This window comes from Cavia porcellus, unplaced genomic scaffold, assembly GCF_034190915.1.
Source record: "Cavia porcellus strain 051 isolate PalLab524CR breed Dunkin Hartley unplaced genomic scaffold, mCavPor4.1 scaffold_6, whole genome shotgun sequence".
Classification (NCBI taxonomy): Eukaryota; Metazoa; Chordata; class Mammalia; order Rodentia; family Caviidae; genus Cavia; species Cavia porcellus.
In genome coordinates, this window is record NW_026947489.1 from 76895151 (window position 1) to 76913837 (window position 18687).

The 18687-nt window shown below is 37.5% G+C and overlaps 1 protein-coding gene across 3 annotated transcripts in view; it reads right to left on the reverse strand.

Moving 5' to 3' along the window:
* Nucleotides 1-18687, reverse strand: part of Rpa1 (replication protein A1) — a 62138-nt gene that overhangs the window by 22078 nt on the left and 21373 nt on the right. For 2 of the 3 annotated variants that reach the window (XM_003469537.5, XM_063251059.1), the window contains 3 exons: nt 17318-17406; nt 3504-3596; nt 827-959 (listed from right to left, as the gene is read on the reverse strand). In XM_003469537.5, the coding sequence (XP_003469585.3) occupies nt 827-959; nt 3504-3596; nt 17318-17406 (315 nt within the window). The remainder of the gene's footprint in view (nt 1-826; nt 960-3503; nt 3597-17317; nt 17407-18687) is intronic. The other variant, XM_063251060.1, reaches the window with a different exon arrangement.

Sequence of the window (18687 nt, forward strand, 5' to 3'; positions counted from 1 at the left end):
CTTGTCAATTGTCATCCCCATGTATGCTGCCACGGCAAGGGAAAGCTGGTTAACACAGGTGTTCAATTCTTGTCTCCAGTGCACACTGAGTGTAAACACAAGGCTACCAAACGTGGTGTTCCTGGGCTACTAAAGAAAAACACACTGAAGCAGTGTAACCTTAGACACAGGACACTGCACAAGGAGGTATAAGGTCAGAGACCCAGGTCTGGAGCCCACCCTGAACAGACATGGTGGGTACACACCTTGTAATTTCAGAGGGGATAAAGTCTCCTCGATACCAAGTATTGAGGAATAAATTAAAACCCATCTGAAAGAATTCTGCGAAAAGAACTCTAATTCTCAACACTTAAATTAATTTTTAATGAGAAAAAAGTCATAGAAGAAATATATGTTTGGTGTATATTAATGTAGTTAATATAAATAGTACAGATTATCTTCACCAAAATAAATCACACTAACAATTTTTAGACCAAAAGTCACCCATTTATAAGAAGAAATGCCTTCTGTGTTAACACAAATACTTATTTTTATTCACAAGCCTAGTCACTGGATCTTTAAGCAGTAAATATCTTTAATTTCAAATTCTGTGAAAATAGTGAAACTCCACAATGGCAGGCTGCTATTTTTGTCATTCTTTTTGACAAGAGTTAAAGACTGCTGCAGTTTATATCTTCCTCCAACTCAGGAGAAAAGAAAAAAGAAAAAAAACAGACAAGTTACATGGTGCCGACTACACAGTCCATGTATCGGCCACACACAGCCCACAGTAACTTCTTATACCACTTCTAAGTTCACTCTGCTCTTGCCCTGGGCAGCAACTCACTTGGACTGGTACGGCGTGAGGCTGACAATGGGTACCACTTTGGACTGCGTTCCCCCGGAAGGATGCAATAGGCCCGACCCTCCGGGTTTTCCAAATGTCTTTGAGGCACCGTAAGCCTTGGGTACAGAGGAACCTTTACAAACACATACACACAAAAAGACAATCGTTATTCTACTTAACTTTGATAAGTTTTACAATAATTCTTATCACTGATGTGCCACTGGTGAAATCACACAAAATCAGAAGCAGAGTTTTTCCTTTTAAGTCCCTAAGAAATACGCAGTTAGATACAGACTAAAGCAGGAGGCCAGAAAGGCAGCCTAGAAGGCTGGCACAACGGAGCTCATGACTATTGGCTCACTTAAGCCCTGAGGTCCATACAACAGTCACGAATTTACACACCCCCTTTTCTGAGGGCTACCCTCTAAAACTTCTCTCCCATTGTTGGGCAAGACAATGAGTAAGAGAAAGAAAACCAACTTTCCTGACAGGGAAACTGATGATGTGCCATTAGTCTCATTAGTTACCAGCTTATCATACACAAGTCCATGGTTTTGATTCTCAGCATCAAAGTAAAAAGAAAAAGGCCAGGATATAATGGAACTGTAGGACAGACACTGGCAGTGAAGGAACAACCATCCCCAGTATCATCTAAAAAAAACACCATCACGGGGCGGAAAGTCTGTAAAATGGTATTTAGTTGGGAGCGCAGGGTGGGAATCAGTTTTTATGCAAGACACAGAGACACGGGAGCCACCATGACTCTCTGTCTCCTTTACCCAAGGTAAGTACCTGCCCTCCACAGGAAAGGACAAGATACTGAAGCCTGTTAGAAGAAGAATCCCTTTATCCATACAGTGTCTATAAGGCTTCAAACTCCAGTTCAGAAAACCTAATTTAGTTTTATGATTTTGTACACCCTATACAAAAGCATTACTTCTGAATAAAACTTGGCTAAAAATATAAACCTATCGTTATTTATTGAGTTTTTATTGCATGTACACATTATTCCAAGTAGTGTAGCAGTGAGAAGAGAATATACAACTTTATTAAACACACACACTCACATTCTTCCAACATGTTTGTGAGTACATGTTTTCACTGTGTGGCTCAGGCTGGCCTCGAACACCTGATCCTCCTGGTGCAGTTGCTGGAGCTCTGAGCTGGCAGGCACACACCTGTGCTCAGCCTTCATCCTGGTTTTGGGGGTTTTTTTGGTGCCAGGCAACCATCCTTGTTACATATCTAGCCTTTTTCTTTCACAACCCAGATTTGGAATCATTAATCATTAACAATAAATTTCAATACACTGTGAAGCACAGATAGAAAAATAGAAAGATAATCTGTGATGGGAGAGGGAAGAATAAATAATGTACTACTCATATTTCAGCTTCTAAGAAAGATGCTTTTAGATTACTCAGCATTTCTGATAATCTATTCTACTATGCCCTTCAACAGTATATAATTTGAGAGCTGTGTTTACAAAGATCCAAACATAAAGGAAGACGTATAGATGACAGATTCAATATTTGTGTGTGTGTGTGTGTGTGTGTGTGTGTGTGTGTGTGTTTTAAAACAGGGTATCACTATGTAGTTCAGATTGGTCTTGCACTCACTATATAGCCCAAGCTGGTTTCAAACTGAAGGTGATCTTCCTGTCTCATCCTCTGAAGTACTGGGTTTACAGGCATGTGCTACCATGCTGTGCAGATTCACAGATATTACTAGATAAAACAACAAAGACCAATGGGAAAAAGTCGTAAGTCTTCAAAGTTTCACAGAAACATTAGTGACGTGTTAACCTGCTTTTCTTAGAACTCTATATTAAAAAATAGAAACAGTTGAGGAAGAGAAGAAAAGGAGGCATATGAGATATTGTGACAGAAAATACAGACCTCTAAAAATACATCAAACCACACTTTACAAATTTTAACTTTTGCTGGTAACTTCCCAGATCAAGACACTCCTAAAACAAAGGTCCAAGAGTAAATAAAATGATTCTATCAGGGTCTCTCAGGACCTGCTACAGAGAAAGCTGAAAGAAGAAACTATTTCTCCTCCAGGAGACTGAGAAGCAGACCCCAGGACCAATATAAATGATTCTGTCCTAAAGCAAATGACACATGCCCATGAGAATCCAAAATGGGAAAACTGGAGACAGACAACCTTTAGCAAGTGGATCTTAGATAGTTAAAAGGCGAGAATTTAAAAGATATGCAAACTCAGAGAAAGGAAGACAGTGTAAAACACTACAGGACTAGGTAAGCTATTAACTGAGAAAACTATCATCGCTGTGGTTTTCAAAGGAGATGTTATTCAGTATCTTTAAAAGACTATCATCAGGTGTAGTGGTAGATGCCTGTAATCCCAGTACTTGGGAGATTGTGGCAGGAGGATTGCTGGAATTTAAGGTCAGCCTGGACTACATAATGAGTTCATGGCCAGCCTGTCCAAGGGAGAGCCTGTCTCAGAAAAATAAAGCACTGTACACCATAACAAAAGACTATCATTTTTTCAATCATGTGGCCTACAACAAGGATTGGAATTATTCTTTGTAAGACAACTTTTGTCATGTACAGCATTCTGAAAGCTCCCTTTAGTTCCAGATGAAATTGAAAACATTATTATTTGAATCCTGACACACAGAACCCACACAGGTCCTGTGCGGCCACCTTACCCACTCCTGAGCTCCCGTTCTGTTGCTGGGGCCTGCCGGTCAGCGGACTGGATGCTGTGACTGGAGAAGGAACTGCCTGTGGCTGCCCCTGTCCTGGGGATTAAAAGGGAAAGGCTGTCTTAATGCAAATAATTAGAGCGAAGAGAGTTGAACTTACATGGAAGAAAGACTGGGAAAATGTAAATTTTTTATTTCTTGCAGATCAGAATTTACACTGGGGCATTGGATTGCATGCAATGAATTTTTCGAGGGTTCACTTTTTGTTTTCATGATAGAAAAGGTTGGTTCCATTTATGTTTCACCTTCTTATAATTGATAGCTTTCAGGTTTAATGAGGTTTTCCCCTAAAGCCTTGCCCATTTCTCCTGTAAGAACCTGCACTAAAGTCACTGGGCTGAATCTGTGACATTACTACTATTTCCATAGCAACAAATCGATGTCATCAACAGAACTGTGTGTTCATGGCAGGATTTATCAGAAGAAAAGGCTGGGTGGTAAGGAAAATCTAAAAGCAGTTCAATTGTCTCTCAAGTGCTCATACTTCAAAGGAAAAGGAGACATTCAGAAAGGATTCTACCCTTTCCTTCCCAAACAAAGCAACCTCATTTTCCAACTGACAGTTGGCGGAAAATAAAAGTTGAAAGAATCTTAGGTATCGTGAAGTGCTAGTGAACTGTCACAGCAGGGAGAGACAAGAATTGGAGTTCAGAAGCAGTTGTGTCAAGGAAATAGAAAGATTAAAAGGAGAGGAATGGAAATGAATACATCTTTCAAGCAGAAAATAAAAAAAGCTATACCATCAGGGTATTTATTTGCCCCTTCACCTTTTATACATATGTTTATGAACTGAAGCATGTTAAAAGTGTGAACACACCCCATGTTTTAAAACAATAGATTCATCAAATGTGATCTGGTCTTTGTTACTGGCTCTCAAGGCAGAAGCCAAACTCATCTGGGCCACTCCTCAAGGGTATCTGAAGCCTACAAGGACAGCTCAAAACAATGTCACAGAGTACCCACAACAAAAGCAAGGAGCAGAGGTCAGGGAGCCCCTCACCTGCTGGCCTGCCTCTGCCTTCTCCAGCTGCCAAGCACAAGCTTCTGCTGGCTTCTCAAACCATACCCCAAAGAGTCAAGTCATACTCTGATTTAATTTTCTTCGGCCATTATTACTCTTGAGTGGCACTGCTTGAGGAGACAGGACTGTGCTATGGGGTCAGACAGACTTTGCATAGAGTTTAAAAGGCTTCGGAGCTGGATGTGGTAGCGCATGCCGGCAATCCCAGCACTTGGAAGGCTGAGGCACAAGGATCATTGCAAGTTTAAGGCCAGCTTGGGCTACAAAGTAGGTTCAAGGCCTGCCTGGAACTGCATCATGAGACCATAGTATCTCAAAAAGACCCAAAAAAAAAAGTTTAGAAGGCTGAATGAAATTGTTTATTCTTTTGTTTCTCCTATGGAGAGAAAAAAACGAGACTTTATTTTACATAGACCAGCAGTCTAGATTATTGACAATGAAATTTTTGTGTTTACTTTTTAGCTTTTCCATTATCTCTGAATTTACAAAGTGTCACAGGCAGCTCATGGGAGAACTGTTCTGACAATATGTCTTGTGAAGAGCAGTTTAAATTCTTAAGTGAATCTTTTTTAAAGATCAGTAGGGAGAAGACGAGTTGCTCAGTAAATAGTATTAAAGCCAAGTAGATGGAAAAAATAAAACTACCTTTATCTGCTTTATAAAATATATTCAAAAGAACAAGCAAGACTTAGAAATTCAAAACTGAAACCATAAAACATACAAATCCCTGCTGTCTTCCATCTCAGCACCTCATAGCTGGAAAGGCCCCTCTCAGAGTCACCCTGCTGCTCTCAGTGTGGCTGAACAGGACACAGTCACTGCAGCTTGCCAATCACACACTTGCAATGCCTATAAAAATCTAAGTGGCCCTCAGGAGGAGTCTGAAGCAGTCAAATCCATGGAGATGACGTTAAGGAGAACAGCCACCAGGGAGGGGCAGGAGTGGCAACAGGAGCAGTGTTGTGGGCAAGTGAAATAGCTCTGGAGATGGACACTGGGAGCAGGGCTGGCAATGCGACTCGCTTTCCCTGTGCTGCACTTACATCATCAGCTCAACTTCATGTTATACATATTTTAAAAGTGTAACTTACTTGCCCTACCTATTCTCTACATTTCTCCCATTTTAACGTATAAATTAACACACTATGTAATTTTTAGTAGTGTATAATGTAATGGATATCTCACAATTCCTGTATTTTTAGATAACTTAGTACAACATATCTAGTAAGTCTCAAACAGCTACTATTTTCTGAGTACTTACTATGCACTAAGTACATGGTTATCGGCACCATGATGCACAGTATCAGTAGTCTTAAAGAGATAAGAAACTGGATCAGAAAGGCCAACTACGTAGCTCAAAATCACAGAGCTGACAGTGGGAATCTAGTCTTAAACCCAGGTTTGTCTCATCAGATCCATGCAGTTCACCGTTATGTAGTTTTAAATTGTGAACAATCAATCTTGGCAGCAATAGCTCTACTTATATAGAGCATACCTAATAACCATAATATCTGGTAATAAGGAAAAGCTACTAATCCATTTAATAGAGCAATCCTTAACTCCTGATTTGGACCACATTTGCAGACCTGGCACAAGAGATGAGACAGCCCAGAATCAAATGGGTGGCAGGAATCCTGGTGCCTTCTAAACAGCAGTAATTGCCCTTTAATTAATGTGCTACAACACAGCAGCTGCCCATAAGACCTGAAATGTATCAGTCTATAGCTAACGAGAATCTTCCGAAAAATTAAAATTAGACTGTAAAGCAGTAATGCAGAGACTGATCATCTGTTTTGTGCCACCTGCAAATCAAACCATTCCAATAAGATGGATCAACATCATCATTCACAGACTCTTTTGCTTTGTGCTGGCTTCATATCCTTGGCTCTGAACCAGGAGAGAAACAGGAGATTTAAAAGTTGACTCTTGCTTCCAAATTACTGGTAATCACACTTAACATGTTTATTATATTATAATGTAAGTGAGCTGCAGATAGAGAAAAACTAGCTTACAGACAACAAAATAAACCAAACCAAAATAAAGCCCACTCAACTCCCACTGGCAGTACTTTCTGTACTATAAAGAATGTATAGAAGAATCAATACAATATTTACAACTTCCTGTTGATAAAAAATGGACAATACCAGACTGAAAAGCATTCTCACAATTATTAACAACAATATTAAGTATTGTATTGTGCAATATATTTAATTTTAGGTAAACTGTTTTTATTTTTGGTACTAGGAATCAAACTCATGACCCTGCATTTGCCAGATAGGTGCTGTGCCACTAAACTATATTCCAGGCCCAGTAAAATATATTTAGCAACAGTACATGTACAGTAGTGGTATGAGATTTACTAAAGTCATTCAATGCAAAATTGGGCCAGAAGATAGCTCAGTGGCACAGTGCATGCCTGGCAAGCGCAAGGTCCTAAGTTCAATTCCTGGTATCAACTCCCCCGCAACAAAAAAAACCACAGAATTATATGAAGTGGGAGTTGTATCTGAATGAAGTTCTATTCCTCACACTTTGTAAATTCGACTCTTTACTTAAATGGTAGTAGTACTATAATATATATGTTGCATCCTAATACAGTACACATTTTACAAATGTCTGCCTTTTTTTGAGCTAGATTAAGTCAACTAGTTTTACCAGTCACCTGTTACATTTCAAGTTTTGGATTGGGTACTGGGAGGAAAGGAATCTGAATTTAGTTCTCTGCCTACTAACAACAGAGCTGCCTTACTTTGACAATAAAGAATTAGAAACCATTGCAATAAAATACACTGTAAAGCCATAGACACTGTAGATTATATTTCCATCATGGCCCAAGTAACAATGTGTTATGGATCTGGCAACAATGAAATTCAACAGTAAATAATCTTGAATGGTCAAATCTTTTCTCATCCTTCTGTACCCTGGAGAGAAAGGCCAGTAAAACTAAGAGAATCGAGTTTGTTTTTTTTTTCCCCATAACTCTATAGAGTTCTGACCCCAAGCAATAATTATCTTCCAAGCCTTTCATCTTCATTTTTATCACAAACACCTTTTCCCTGAAACACAAAATGTCCAAAACAGCCACTCAATTAAATACAACATAAAAAAATTAAAACTCCTGGTCCAAAGTGATAAAGTGGGTCACAAGCATTGGCCCTTTGCATCTACTGCATCCAGGGATTTGAGAACTGCTAACAATGCTATGCCTTAGCGCTCCTAAGGGCTGGGAGTATAATAACCAACATGCGTATCTTAAAACTTTCCTACTGTATACAAAATACGATGTTACTAATACAGAACTTTTTTGTTTTTTTAAAAATTTATTTAAAGAAAGACTAAACAAAACAGAAAATAGGTAGAAATAATACATATGTTCAGAGAAAAAATAAACAGTAAGAAATCACTAGTTAATGTTTACATACTGTCCTTTTACAAATAGTTGCTCAAGATACAAAAGTGGAATATATAAAATGGGAATTCAAACAGCGAGATTGCAAACACTTTTGTTCAACTATCCAACAAAAACTTAATAATATGGTTGTCAATCCTATACACTTAAACATACATGCAGTTATCCATATCTTCATTTATGTTGAGATTAAACAAACTAAAACAGGCTAAAATAATTCTGAACAAAGAATAATAGTATTGCTGGATTTCACAATATGATACTACGGGATCAGTTGGGTACTGTAGTGTCTTTTTAAAAAATTTTTGTTTAAAGAAAGACTAAACAAAACAGAAAACGGGTAAAAATAATATGTACTTTCAAAGAAAAAAATAAACAGTAAGAAATGTTGATGATTACAGATTGTCTTCTTACAAATAGTTATTCAAGATCCTGAAGTGGAGCATATAAAGTGGGGATTTAAACAGTGAGATTGTAACCAGTTCTGTTCAACTATCCAACAAAAACTTAGAAATATGGTTATCAATCCTATACACTTAAACATATATGCAGTTATCCATATCTTCAATTATGTTCAGATTGAACAAATCCAAGAATCTAATATCACTCTGAACAAAGAATAATACTATTGCTGGGTGCCGTATTATCACACTCCAGGATCAGCACTGGGTACTTTAGTGTCTCTTTGTCTTCAAAGTATCCGTTCATTTCAGCATGTGTCATAAGATGAGTTCTCATAAATTGTTTATAGATTCTACACATGCATGAGTCTTACTAATGCAGAACTTTACCTGGTAGGCTCTAGCTTTTCCTTTCTAATTCAAAGCATCAAGTTAGTACAATTCAACTTTATCTAAAAGGTTCTGGAAAGAGCAGATGATCTAGTCCCAAATCTCTCTCTGTCTCTCTCTCTCTTTCTAGCAGATGACCTAATCCCAAATCAATCTCTCTCTCTGTTTTTCTTTCTCCCCCCGCCCCGCCCTTTCTTGGGGGTACCAGCAATTGAACTCAGGACCTTGTACTTCCCAGGCAGGCACTTGTGCCACTGGGCGGTAATCCCGACCAATCTTTCCATTTCTAAAACCATGCAGGGCTGGGGGTAGTAGTGCACACCTGTAATTAGGAGTGACAAGAGTTTGAGGTTAGCCTGGGCTACACAGTGAGTCCAAGGCCAACATGAAGTACATCATGAGATCCTGTCTGAAAAAAATTTAAATAAAATTTTAAAAAATCATAGAGTAACAAGAATACATACCCATCTCAAATCCACACACCAGTGTAAACTTGCATACATATACACATACCCCACATAAAAACTATATCTTTAATTTAGTGAAACTAAGGGACAGAGAAAAACAAATTCCAAATTTTGTGAAACTGAAGTCAAAAACAGCAATCAACAAATCACAACAGTAAGACGAACGTAACGTGGCTGATTTAAATGTGAAAACTGAAACTGCAATTACTAGAATACAGGAGTGAAGACTGCATTAATTTTGGAGTAATGAAAATCTTTCTATCTCAGAATCCTAAAGTCAAACATATAAAAGCTTAAAAAACTGTGGCACAACGAAACAAAAATACTGTGTGTCAAAATGACCACAATTCATATCAGAAACACAGGACTAATCTCATTACTTTTAAGGAACTATTAGAAACAAGGGAAAAGACAAACCACCCAAAAGAAAAATAGGCAATACAAGAACAGTCACTCCACAGAGACCAAAAACAGAACTAAAAAGGGTCTGCTATGATTTGCATGTCACTATTGCACTGTGTAGTGTGTGACTGATTCATCGCGTGATGCTAGATTAAGGGTGGGTAATTGTTCCTTCAATCCAATTGGATTGGCACTGCCCTAATCCCGGTCGAGTGGATACAATATAAGGGAGAGAAAGAAGTTTGTCTGCTCTCTCTTGTTGCTTTTGGTACTTCCCCCCACAATGAATTGCTGTCCTTCTGCCACGTGCCACCCTGCCTCGGAGCCAACAGACTATGGACTGAAACTTCTACAAACTGTGAGCTAAATAAACCTTTCCCCCTTTGACTCTTGGGTGTCTCAGCAATGGAAAAAGTAACTAACATGGGGTCTTTAAATACTGAAAAGGATGTGGACCTCACTCAGAATAAAAATTAAAAACTATACCAAGATACCATTTTTCATTTATCAAATTCACAAAAATTCAAAAGATTAATAATATATTCTGTTGGCATGACTGTGAAGATAGTATTTGCATGCACCACTAGCAAGCCTGTAAGATGATACTGTTTGATATTGAGATTAACTGTATCTGCTAACCATAGACACATTTACCAACTGACCTTTGCAATCTTATTTCTGGCAAACAAATTGCCCATCTGCCTCATAGGTATAAAGTTACTCACTGCAGATTGTTTTGTTTTTGTTGTATTTTTCACTTAGAGTGCTGGCAAATGAACCCAGGGCCTCACACAACTGTAGCATGGTTTTAAGAATAATGTATTTAATCATTTTTCACAGTCACTTATTTTGTTGGCTAATTTTTCTTCTAAACCACAGAAATTAAGAGTGTGAGAGAAACTCAATAAAAATATCCATCCCATTTCATTCACAAGCAAGTGATACATTCCTAGAATGATAAGCTGGGAAGGGCCTTGGAAATAGCCAGAAGACCCATCAATAAAGGGCTGGTTAGATAAACTATGAAAGAACCACTCTGAGAACACTCAGTTCAGATAAAGAAACAAGAGGAAGATCTCAGCCAGGTATGCTGGCTCACACTTGTAATCCCTGCACTTGGGAGGCTGAGGCAGGAGGATTGTTGCAAGTTTGAAACCAGCCTGGGCTACAAAGTGAGCTCAAGGCTAGCCTGAACTACATAGCAAGACTCTATCTCAAAAAGACCAAAAAATAAACATAAAAATAAAAAGAGGAAGATCTCTAAGAACAGATAAAAAGAGGAAATCTATCTAAGCTAAAAAAGATTTTAAGAGACAAGACAGTACACATAATACACCATCTTCAGTGTGAGCAAGGTGGGGAATGGAATTCAACTATAAAATATTCATATTTCCTTGTATTTGTGTAGGGAAACACATGAAGGATAAAAAGAAATCACAAAAGTGAGCAGTGAGCAGGGGAGGCAGGAGGAGTAAGATTTCTCTGACTGACTTCATATCATGTAACTGTATTATCCATCCAAAAATGAAAATGAGGGGCACAGTGGCACAGTATCTCTGCCTGGTAAGCGTGAGGTCCTGAGTTTGATTCACAGGACCTACAAAAATTTTTTTTAAAAATGAAAATGTTTAAAGAAAATAAATGCGTGATCATCTTATGTATCAACTTTAAAAATTACACATTTTAACAGACAAATATAGCAATATAAAATAAAGATCACTCCTAATTATGTATATAACATTCCTACAATAGTTACATAATCTATATATTTAAATACAATTCTGTGCGACTGAGAATCAAACGTCCTGTGTCCCGCCCCTCCTTAGCAACTGGATGGTTTTGAGGTCAGCCGGTGGACAGCAACTAAGGTACACAAAGCAACTAAATGCTTGTATTGTTTTGAAAGTATGCAATATAGCAAATATGGGGGATTTCCTTCTTCTATCTTGTCTTTGAAGGTCAATATTGTTTTCACTGTTTTGCTTTGTTCTGATTTACTGTTTTGCTCTATTCAATATTCTGTTTTGGTTGATTTTATAGTGTTCTGTTTTTGGTTTGATTTTGCTATACCTGATTGAATAGACAACTATTGCGAAGATAACGAGATATACTGTGGAATCTATAACTGTTATCCCGGTATCCTGCTCTGAAGTTCTGTACCAGTTTCATTGCATTGTCTTGATTGACTTTGTTTTGTCTTGTTTTGCTGTATTTTACTATCTTTAAAAAATAAATAAATATAATTTCTGCTGTGGGCAAAAGTTTTGGTATGAATACAACAGAAAGCAGCCTCACTTGGAAATCACAATATCAATTCTCTATTGTGTGTTATTTTCATGTACAACCTCCCCAGGATGAATGTAACATTATGTACTATAAACATGCAATAATAAAAGTCTTAAAATTTTAAGAAAATAAAAGCAGTGGTGGGGGGCAAAAACAAACAAATGGTGATTCTCATTTCTTGAAGCAATTTACCACGTGAACTTGGTTGCACTGCCAAAACAAGTGAAAGCAACTGATCTTAAATTCCTTCTGGGATTGTGTGAATACACTGCTAAGATTCAGGATGAATGTCTCTGAGCTTTCTCCCCCTTTCCCCCCACACACCCCCAGTCTAGAAAGTAAACGCTAGGCTGAATTCCATACAGGAAAATGAAGACAGTTCGCCTACGAAAATTAATGGGTTCAACTTCATTTAACCTTAATCAAGAAAGACCATGGAGGGGCTGGGGATTTAGCTCAGCGGCATAAGTGCCTGCCTTGCAAGCAGGCAGTCATGAGTTCAATCCCTGGTACCGGTAAAAACGAAAAAGACCAAAAAAAAAAAAAAAAAAAAAAAAGAAAGACCATGGAGGAGCTGAGCACAGTGGCTTGTACCTATAATTCCAGCACTCAAGTGGCTGAGGCAGTGAGTGAGACCCTGTCTCAAAACATCAGAGGTGGGTGATGGAGAGAGGGATAAGGAGAGGAGGAGGGAGAGAGGACAGGGAGGAAGAAAGGAAAATAGGAAGAGGGGAGGAGAAAGACAGAGAGAGAGGCACAGACTAATCATGGCAGACGGAGGGTGTAACTCAGTGCTGGAGTACTGGCCCAGCAAATAATACAAGGCCCTGAATTTGACCCTAAGCAAGGAAGCTGAAGAACAAAATAAGGACAGTAAAGAAACCTGTTGAGGGTAACAATGCAAGTCAAGTTGACAACAAACAAAACAAATGGGTGATACAGATTTCTACACTCAGCAAAAATATCTCTGAAACAAAAGGGGAAACATTCTTTAGACCTTCAAAACTGAAAGAACCCATTACCAGCGAATCTTTACTACAAGAAGTGACCAGTTGGCCTAGACAAAAGATTGATCAGAACCAGAAATGGCAACAACATGATTAAATATGCTCTTTTTTTTTTTTTTTTGTCTTTTTCATTTTTATCGGTACCAGGGATCGAACTCACGACCGCCTGCTTGCAAGGCAGGTGCTTATGCCGCTGAGCTAAATCCCTAGCCCCTAAAAGTTGTTTTTTTTTTTTTTTAATTTTTTTGTTTTTAGCGGTACCGGGAATCAAACTCAGGACCACATACTTGCAAGGCAGGCGCTTATGCTGCTGAGCTAAATCCCTTAAATATGCTCTTAAAAATTATTTAAATCTCTTTGAAAAGAAAGCTGGGCCATTTGTGGGCTTCAGGGAGAAAAGAACAAGCATTTACCAGGAAGCAAGCCATCCCTGAGAACCAGTGCCCTGCATGGGCCACTGCCCAGAATGGAGACAGCCAGACCCCAGCCCCTTATGGCACATGGGCTGATAAACAAAGAACAACAATCCCACCCTCCCAGTAAGCAGCTGGTCCCAGCTGGTCCAGAGACACATAGACTGCGAGACAGTTATTGAGGTGAAATGCTATTTTGATGCGTGTGGTGTTTAGTGTTTCACTGACCTTGCAGATCTAGGGCCAGGGATCTGATCATCTATTCAGAGGATGGCGGTACTGTGTGGCATCTGTGCGGGGTGGGGGATCTCCTGAGGGTGGTTGCCACTGTTAATTTTCTATTCTCTTCTTTTGAAGTCCTGTATCATTACCATTATTTTGTTGGGTTGGTTTTTGTTCTGTTTGATTTTATTATATCTGATGGCATGAGCAGCTATTTCAAAGATAGCAAGATATGTTATGTTAGCCATTTTGGATTTACTATTGGCTGGTTTTGATGTCCTTTATTGCATTCATTGTTTTGTCTTTATTGATTCTATCTATTCTGTTCTGTTTAATTTTTACTATATCTGAGGATATCTGCAGCTATTTTGAAGACAAGAGGCATTATAGTAACTATTGTTGATTTTGTATTGTTTTGAAGCCCTGTATCACTTACACTGGTTAGTTTTATTCTGTTTTATTTTTTGGTTTTATCCTAACCAAAAAGAAAAAAAAAAGAAAGAAAATCAGATAGGATAAATAAAAGCCAAATAGCAAGAATAGACTTGAACCTGTATTAAACTATATTAAATGTAAACAGTCTAATCCCACCCCACTAAAAGGCAGAAATTACCAAATTGGACAAAAAAAATTAAGACCACCTATATATTGTCCATAAAAAAGCTTTACTATAAAGATATATGTACTAAAGACAAATAGATTAAAAATAAAAGTATATAAAAATATACACCAAACTAGAAATGGCCATATTAATATCAAAACATTTCAAAAACAGAATTTTATCAGGGAACAAAGAAAGTCATTTCGTAACAAAAGTATCAATTCACCAAAAGGATACAATTCTAAATGTGCACAGATTTACAGCACAGCTTCAAAAATAGGAAGCAAAAGCTAACAGAACTGCAAGGAGAAAGAAACCTACAATTACTGTCAGAGATTCCAATAGTTCCCTCTTGAAAATGACAAAACAAGTAAACAGAAAATAATCAGTAAGGATATAGAATACTTTAACTACACTACTTGATGTAACTGACATTTACAGAACACTGCCCAACAATCAAATATACACTTTCAAAGTACATAATACATAATTTGTTGAGAGATCATAATCTGAGGCATAAAAATAAGAATCAATTTAACAGGACTCAAGAGTAGCTTATTTAACTACAATGGAATTAAATTACATAGCCGTAACAAAAAGATCACTAGAAAATCTCTACATACAGAAATCAAATACATTTATAAAAAACACAAATATAGAGGAAGAAATTAAAAGAGAAATCACAAAGTATTTTGAATGGAATAAAAATGAGTACATAGCAGCATTTACAGGGTATGGTTAGAGCAGTATGTAGGGGTAAATTTGTAACACTATGTACCTACATTAGCAAAGAAGAAAGGTCTTAATCAATGTACATAGCTTCCACCTTAAGAAGCAAGAAATCCCAGCATGTGAAACACCGGGATTCAATCCCTAGTACCAAAAACCAAACAAACAAAACCAAAAACAAGAACAAATTAAAAAAAAGAACATCTAACTACAAAGCAAGCAAAAGAAAGGAAATATAAAGATCAAAAGCATAAGTCAATATAATAGAAAATGTAAGACCAGAAGCAAAAAAAGAGATCATAGATTCCCATTATCAAGAAGTACCACCCTTAAAAGAATCATTTCTACTTTTTCATATGGAAATTTATAATACTTATGTTTATATAGACCAATAAATTCAAGAACTTAAATGAAATGGATATAATCTATTAAAACCCACAGAAGAAATTGATGACTTGTTAAACTCAATTTAAAATTTTCCATTAAAAAAAAAAAAGCAGGAGGCCCAGATGGTATCACCAGTGAATTCTACCACTTTCTGAGGAAAAAGTAATACTAATTCTATATGAACTCTTCCAGATAATTTAAAAAGGAACAGTCTCCAATTCATCCTAGGAGGACAGGATTACTCTGACACTCACATCAAACAGACATGATGAGAAAAAGGAAGCCACAGATGAATATCTCTAATGGATACAAATGTAAAAAATCTAACCAAAAGCAACTTGAGTGTACCTAGAGAAGGAAATCCAGCAATATTGTAAAAAGGATAACACATCATAATGACACACTTAGCCTAGAAATCCCAGGTAGGTTTAGCTCTCAAAAACCATTATAATTCACCATCCTAACCAACTCAGAGAGAAAAACTATGAATATCAATAGACACAGAAAAAGTATGTGACAAAATTCACCATACATTCCTGATAAACACTTCTCAGTCGACAAGAAATAAAAGTAGACTTTCTCAACTGGTAGAAAGAATCTACAAGACACTATAGTTACAAAAAAAAAAAAAAGAATCTATAGTTAACAGTGTAAGCTTCTGGAGCTTCTCTCCCTAACAGAGTAACAGGACAAAGGTGAGGTGACCCGTGAGACTGGGCATTTTTCTTACATACTGGCCAGCTGTCTTCCTCCTATAGCGAACAGTCTGTTCTTATCCAATACCTGCTTGCTGTTGGAATACAGCATTCTATTCCCTTGATGTGTAAGAAATTCAGTAAATATTAAATATATTAACCCTCTGCCAATTCTATTTGTTGTAAATATTTTATCTTAGTTTAAAGGTATAGACTTTTCTATTTTTAACATTATTTGTCAATGTAATCAAATATCATTATGAATTATTCCAATTCATTTATGCAGTCTATTTATTTATTTATTTGTCTTTTTTGAGACAGGGTCTTGCTATATAGCCCAGGCTGGCCTCAAACCCACAGCAATCTCCCTGCCTCAGCTTCAGAGAGCTGGGATTATAGGCATGTGCCACCAAGCCCAGCTTTATCTTTATTTTGATCTTTACTTTCTAACTTTATCTAATAATGACTCTAAATTCATTGTGTTGTTCTGTATATTCCATAAGAAAATACTTTGCCATCAAGAGATAATAATCACTGTTTAACACTGTACAAGCCAACAAATCCTTGCTAGGGCCAACTATAAGCCAGAGACTAGGGTTACAACAGAACAAAGAAGCAAATATGGTCTCTACCTTCAGTGTTTACTCACAGCTTAGTAACAGAGATAATACTATCAGCTACCAGTGTGTTGAGTACTTAACAAAGGAGTACACATTATATCCATCATACTTCCAAAAGGTGACTAAGGCAACTCTTAAGAAAACACCTTTTGGGGCCAGGGATTTAGCTCACAGCACAAGCACCTGCCTGGCAAGCGCAAGGTTGTGAGTTTGTCCCCACTACCAAAAAAAGAAAACACCTTTCTTGCCAGGTGTGGTAGTGCAAACCTATAATCCCAGCACTCAGAAGGCTGAGGGAGGGCTGCCAGGAGTTAAAGGCCAACCTAGGTCGCATAGTGAATTCAAGGCCAGTTGAACTACACAGTGAGACCCTGACTCAAAAAAAACCAAAAAACCTCTCATGATTATTACAGACATCTTTTAATTATAATACCCTATATTAGTAGTTGCCATACTTTTTTTTAAACCTCTAACTGGATCTTACAGTCAATATCCATTACCTTTTTTCCCTGGCTTACATTTTGCCCCTTTACTTCATATATCATTTCTTGAATACTGAAAAAAGCCTGACAAAATATTCTGACTCTTACACCCCTAAATCACTGTTTTATTAAGGCTAAAAACTCAAACTGATCCCAAAAGATAAAATTCTGGATCTATAAAGTAGTACTCAGTTTAAGTGCTACAACTTGTAAAAAGCATTTTACCTTCATTATAGGGCAATGGATTGCCAATCTTCACTCCCACCATGTCAGCTGATTTCAAAACTTTTAACTCCATCAAAATAACTACTCTCCTACAAAGGCAAACAAATAGAAACAGGTTAGAGTAAATAAATTCAGAAGCCTTTCAAATGACACGCAACTTAAAAAGCTCTCCCTGAATTTTATTTTATTTTATATCTTTTTGAGGGTCTCACTATGCAGTTCAGGCTGGTCTTGAGCTCACTTTATAGTCCGGGCTGGGCTTGAACTTGCAACGATTCCCTCGCCTGAGCCTTGAGTGCTGGAATTACAGGTGTGAGCCACCACGCTCAGCTCTGAATAATAATTTTGATAAAAGTCAATGATTTTTCATTACTAAATAACTTGAGAAATATATGGTATCAATTCCTATGTATTTCCCTTAATCTTTCATAGCATCACTATCAAAGCTTTTTATGATTATAAAGTATTCATTTCCCAACTAGTCCCTTACAGTGCCGCATATTTGCTATATAACATAACTTCAAGGAGCCACAGGGATTTAGCTCAGCGGCATAAGCACCTGCCTTGCAAGCAGGCGGTCATGAGTTCGATCCCCGGTACTGATAAAAATGAAAAAGACCAAAAAAAAAAAAAAAAAAAAAAAAAAATTTAGATATGAAACACGACTGTGTGGCCCAAAGAGATGATCTGTTTTCAGAAATGTATACTTAGCTAAACAATGATTTCCCTATAAAAGCCAATTATCTTTCTTTTTTTTAATGCTTGTTAGTAATACAGAATAGCAAGGTTTGTTTTGAGAAATTTTTATTACTTACCTGTAAGAAGTTACAGGTCTTAGCCCTAAAATTTAAAGACCCAATCGAAAAACGGGTATTTGAGATGAACACACATCTCAGATGAAAAACTACAAACAGCAAGTAAATATATGAAAAAGGGTTCAACATCACTGGTTATCTGAAAAATGTAAATTAAAATAATCCTGAAATTTCATTTCACCTCAGAAAAAAATTGTTATTAACAAGAAGTCAATCAATACAAATGGTGGAGCAGCTGTGGGAAAAAGGAACCCCTCACTGTTGATGGGGGTGCAGACAGGTGCAACCATTGTGGAAATCAGTGTGTGGAGATTCCTAGAAAACTAGGACCAGCTCAGAGGCACAGAGCCTGCTTGTCAACCACAAGGTCCTAAGTTCGATTCCAAGTACCCCCCCCCCAAAAAAACCCCACCATTATCACCACCAACAAAAGCAAACAAATACACAAAACCCCAAAAACCCCAGGACTAGAGGTTTCTTTGAACTCAGCCATTCCCCTCCTAGGTATCATTCCAATAGAATTAAAAGCATCATACCACAGTGATATATGCACAC